This window comes from Colobus angolensis, unplaced genomic scaffold (assembly GCF_000951035.1).
Source record: "Colobus angolensis palliatus isolate OR3802 unplaced genomic scaffold, Cang.pa_1.0 Scaffold219, whole genome shotgun sequence".
Classification (NCBI taxonomy): Eukaryota; Metazoa; Chordata; class Mammalia; order Primates; family Cercopithecidae; genus Colobus; species Colobus angolensis.
Genome location: NW_012115366.1, coordinates 1434839 through 1439796, shown reverse-complemented (window position 1 = coordinate 1439796; position 4958 = coordinate 1434839). Strand labels below are relative to the sequence as shown.

The window sequence follows — 4958 nt, the reverse complement described above, 5'->3', positions numbered from 1 at the left end:
AGACCATCCTGGCTAACATGGTGAAACCCCGTCTCTAAAAATACAAAAAGTTAGCCGGGCGTGGGGGTGCGTGTCTGTAATCCTGGCTACTCGTGATGCTGAGGCAGGAAAATCCCTTGAACCTGGGAGGCGGAGGGTGCAGTGAGCCAAGATCATGCCACTGCACTCCCGCCTGGCCAACAGAGTGAGATTCTGTCTCAAAAAAAAAAAAAGAGACTTATAGTTCTGAAGGAACGGTGGGAAGGGGTCAAGAGGAGGAAAGTGTGAGGCAGGAGTAGATTAAAATCCACTCTGGGGGCCGGGCAGAGTGGCTCACACCTGTAATCCCAGCACTTGGGAGGCTGGGGTGGGCAGATCACCTGAGGTCAGGAGTTCGAGACCAGCCTGGTCAACATGGTGAAACCCTGTCTCTACTAAAAATACAAACATTAGCCAGGCGTGGTGATGCATGCCTGTAATCCCAGCTACTCAGGAGTCTGAGGTGGGAGAATCACTTGAGCCCAGGAGGCGGAGGCTGCAGTGAGCCAAGATCACGCCAGTGCACTCCACTCTGGGCAACAACAACAACAACAAAAAAACCAAAACAAACAAACAAACAAAACTCCACTCTGGGGAAGATAGTGTTTATAAAGTATCACTTTACTCTGCTGATTCTGGCAAGGCCTGAATAACATGGGTGCCCTTCCCTGTATTAAGCACAATGTGTCAACCACTGCCAGGTAAGTTCCTGTCACAATCAGGAAGAGCTGATAGCATGAAAGCACTGAGTAGGAGTTTAAATGTTCTTGAGAGGCCAGGGGAGGGCACGGCAAGATGCCAGGGTTTTGTCACTGTCACGAGGCTTGGCCAGGGTAAATGTAGACACCTGACACAGACATTGTATACAGTAGGTTGCATGTGTATCATTACATTTCAGGATCCAAGGAAGTGGAGAGTCCTGTAACAGGGACTCTATCTGAGTTCTTGTTGTTAACTGACACAAAAGATCCAGGGGCAGGCTCTCAAGATTATCTTCCTGTGAATTCCCAACATATCTGGTGAGCTCCTCTACCTTGTCATTTTCTACTCTGTGAGTAGGGTTGACTTCAGCTTGCTGCAGCAGGACAGGAAGATGGGTCCTCATCACAGGTTCCTGGCTAATGCTGCTGATGGTGAAATGCTGGAGAAACCTAAAAACACAAAGACAATGCTATTATGTTACCATCCTAGCCTTTCCTGAAGGTGCCGACTCATATGAAAAAGTTTTTACTTAATTGCTGAAAAATAAACCTTGGAGAGATTCTCTCTAGAGACTAAAATTGTGTACAGTGTGTTTCTGCGACATTTTACAGTGATCTCTAAGAAATTACAAGAAAAAGGAGCTAAAAGGACCAACTCTGAGGTTTCTGACATTTCAAAAGCCAGAATATTAAACATCTATAAACAGAACCAGAGCTTACCAGTCCAGCTCTGGGAGTTTGGCTGAGAGTAACTTTAGGGAACTCCGTTTCTCCCCAGCAGGCTGGCTCAGGGCACTGAAGAGCTTCTGTGCACTGGAGTGCCTGGAATAACAAAAGCTCACAGATTAGAAGTTCATCTTCCTTTAGCACATACACTTTACAAAACTGGTTCTGATGTTTTCAAGCCAGAGTCCAGTGACAGAGTCAACTCTTCCAAAACACCCATTTCAGACTTAAACAAAATGAGGTGTTAGTGCATGATGACGGGTACGTCCACATAGAAAGGCTGGCCTGAAATCCCTTGATAATACCATGAGTTTCTGATTCTTGGTGGTTTTACTTCTCTTTTTTCTTTTTTTGAGACAGAGTCTCGCTCTGTCACCCAGGCTGGAATGCAGTGGCATAATCTTGGCTCATTGCAACCTCTGCCTCCCAGGTTCCAGAGATTCTCCAGCCTCAGCCTTCTGAGCAGCTGAGATTACAGGCGCATACCACCACGACCGGCTAGTTTTTGTATTTTTAGAAGAGATGAGGTATCACCTTGTTGGCCAGGTTGGTCTTGAACTCCTGACCTCAGGTGATCCACCACCTCGGCCTCCCAAAGTCCTGGGATTACAGGCGTGAACCACTGTGCCCGACCTTTTTCTTTCTTTTTTTTTTTTAAAGAAGCCCTTGATGTATTATGTTGAATTCTCCATATACAATGACCAGTCATGAAGACGGTCTTCTACAGGGGAACATGGTCACAGGACTGGGGCAATCCAGGGGACTGAGAGGGAGCGTGAGGATGGGAGGCGGGGCTACCTCTTGCTATTTCACATTAGAGACAAACTATAACACAGTCCATGGGCCTGCAATCATCCCCTTTTATCATCTGGCATAATGCTTGATGTAGTTGTCCACTTTATTCTGGAAGTCCTCCTTGTCCTGCAAATGATGTTCTGCAGCTTCAATATTCAGTGGATCACCAAAATTCAAAAGATCAGTAAACAAAGAGTTTAATCCCCAAACGACATCCTGTAATGTTCTCATGGGAGCCCAGCTGTGCTGTCAATTGAATGTTCTCTCAGTAAACTCAGACATATTTCCCCTATCTCTGTGATGTTGAGGTGCCAGATCTTGGTCAGACATTTCATTTTGGGAGGCACCATGTTGTACGCATCGGGAACTTCAAACTGAAATTTTCTACCCTGGTAGTAACCCTCATCTGGAGTTACTGTTAGCTGAAAACAGTGAAGCTTGTTTGGATCAGGAAAATGCACTTTACATGTACAAGGTAAATTAGCTTCAAGTTCTGCAACCTCTGTAGTCCCAATTGCTAAGTGGGAGGATTACCTGAGCCTGGGAGGTCAACGCTGCAGTGAGCCAGGACCGCACCACTGAACAGAGTAAGACCCTGGGCTCCCCGAGACAGGTGAGACTGGCCTGGTGCCCAACACCATGCCTGGCCCGGGTCAGGGCTGTGAGAGGCGGCCCCTCATAGCTACACTGGCTCCTGGCAGTGGGGACTTTTTTTTTTTTTTTTTTTTGGGAAAAGGTCTTGATCCATCACTCAGGTTGAAGTGTAGTGGCACGGTCATGGCTCACTGCAACTTTTAACTCCTGGTCTCAAGTAACCCTTCCACCCCGGCCTCCTGAGTAGCTGAAACTACAGGCATATGCCACTATACCCAGCTAATTTTTAAGTTTTTGTAGGGATGGGGTCTCACTATGTTGCCCAGGCAGGCTGGTCTCAAACTCTTGTGCTCAATTCATCCTCCTGCCTCAGCCTCCCAAAGTGTTGGGATAACAAGTGTGAGGCACTGTACGTGGCCCTCTCTTGCCTTCTATTCCCCCAAGGGCACCGGCTACCTGCAAGTTGGCAGCATTGAAATGTCTGTGTTGACCCTTTCAGAAGCCAAGACCCCTGTGTTACATAATGCGAGGCATCCTGCAGAGAAAGCACGCCCACAAAGCCTAGGGAAGCAAGCACAAATATTGAAGCAGCCACTTACAATCTCTTTTGTTCCACAGATAATCCATCTTCCTGGATCACTTTTAAAGAGAGCCCTGAGTTATCCTGCTGTTGCCAGAGGGAGAAGACCTAAACAAAACAGAATTTGAGCAAAGAACACTTTAAACCCAACAACAGGATATGGAACCCACATGGGGATTTGATGGTTGTTGAAAATCTACTGTCACTGCAGAGAAAATGACTATAACAAACAAGTTTGCTTCAAAAATAGAGGCCTGAAGCAATTTTGTTCTGTATTTTTAAAAACCAGAATGTCTTTCTGGGTTACTCCCCCAGGGATTCTACTCCTTGAGAGGTCAGGAAGCATGGAGAAAGGGGTCGGGTAACACTGTCCTCGCAGCAGAGGCATGTTCTCCTCTAGGGAGACAGACAGGAGTGGTTCAAGTAACTCCTGCCTAGAGGCAGAGGGATGGCTGAAGAGAATCTAAAGGGCTGTCTTTACTTTCCCAGATTGAAAGCATAAGCACAAGGAGGTAAAAAGGTCCAGCAAAGCTGGGAGACACAGACTGGGCTGAGAAGCTATTCTACACCCAAGGTCAACTCTTGCATCCTCTATGGTCTGCGAATCTGACCTGAGGGAGGAACACTGTCCCATCACAAGCTGCTGTAACCACACCTTTCCAAGAATTCCCACTAGTCATGAGGTTAGCCATCAGTTTGGCTTTGGCTATTGCTTGGTCTCTAAGTGGGTCGTATTATTCTTGTAAACTCCCTCATCTATGCAATCTGTGCTGAGCACCTATAATGTGCAGCCTGCCAGGTGGTACCATTCGCAAGAGGGACTGTGACCCATGGGGAAGGAGAGTACAGGGTGGCAAAGAGAACATTAATTCAGTAGGTAGGGCCCAACAATTCAATAAAGTAGCTAAATAAGAGATAACTCTAACTAGGATTTAAAGAGGACAAAGTAGATTTTTCTTAAAGGCTAAAAACCCTCTTGTTCAGTTTCTTTAGGCTCTCACCTCTCCCTGCCAACAGCACCATTCCAGAACCTGAAGGGATGAGAAGCAGTCACCCCACACCAGCCAGCCCTCGTAACTCTGACTCTCATCACTTCACTGTTAGCCCCAAGATGCTGCCTTACCATTTATATTGCTAGGGGGGAAAAAAGTAGTAGTAGTTTTGCTGAATAATGACTGATGTTACCTCTGAGTAAAATGCTTGGTATATCTTCGATTTGGGGAAAAGGGCAATCATCAGAAAACTGCTTGATCCATGGATATGAACTGGGAGATGAGGAAGCAATGAGCTTTTGAAGTCTATGAGAAGAGTAGCAACAGTACTGGTGGAATCCTAAAGAGAAAAGGAGGGAGCATCAGCAAGAAGGGCATCTGCGCAATTATAGCACTCACAACTACTGCCAGAACACACAGAATCAATTTCGGTACCATTATTGTCACATTATCTAGTTCACTGGGGTTTGGTATAGACGTGCTTTACTTATAGGAGATACAGGAAATAAAATGATTTTTTTTTTTTTTTTTGAGACAGGGTCTTGCTCTGTC

At 46.2% G+C, this 4958-nt stretch overlaps 1 protein-coding gene across 3 annotated transcripts in view; it reads right to left on the bottom strand.

Annotated features, from left to right (window-relative positions):
• LOC105512741 (chromosome unknown open reading frame, human C20orf194) overlaps positions 1–4958 on the bottom strand; it is a 150329-nt gene that overhangs the window by 47474 nt on the left and 97897 nt on the right. For all 3 annotated transcript variants that reach the window (XM_011943311.1, XM_011943313.1, XM_011943312.1), the window contains 4 exons: positions 4600–4746; positions 3434–3522; positions 1440–1541; positions 1052–1169 (listed from right to left, as the gene is read on the bottom strand). In XM_011943311.1, the coding sequence (XP_011798701.1) occupies positions 1052–1169; positions 1440–1541; positions 3434–3522; positions 4600–4746 (456 nt within the window). The remainder of the gene's footprint in view (positions 1–1051; positions 1170–1439; positions 1542–3433; positions 3523–4599; positions 4747–4958) is intronic.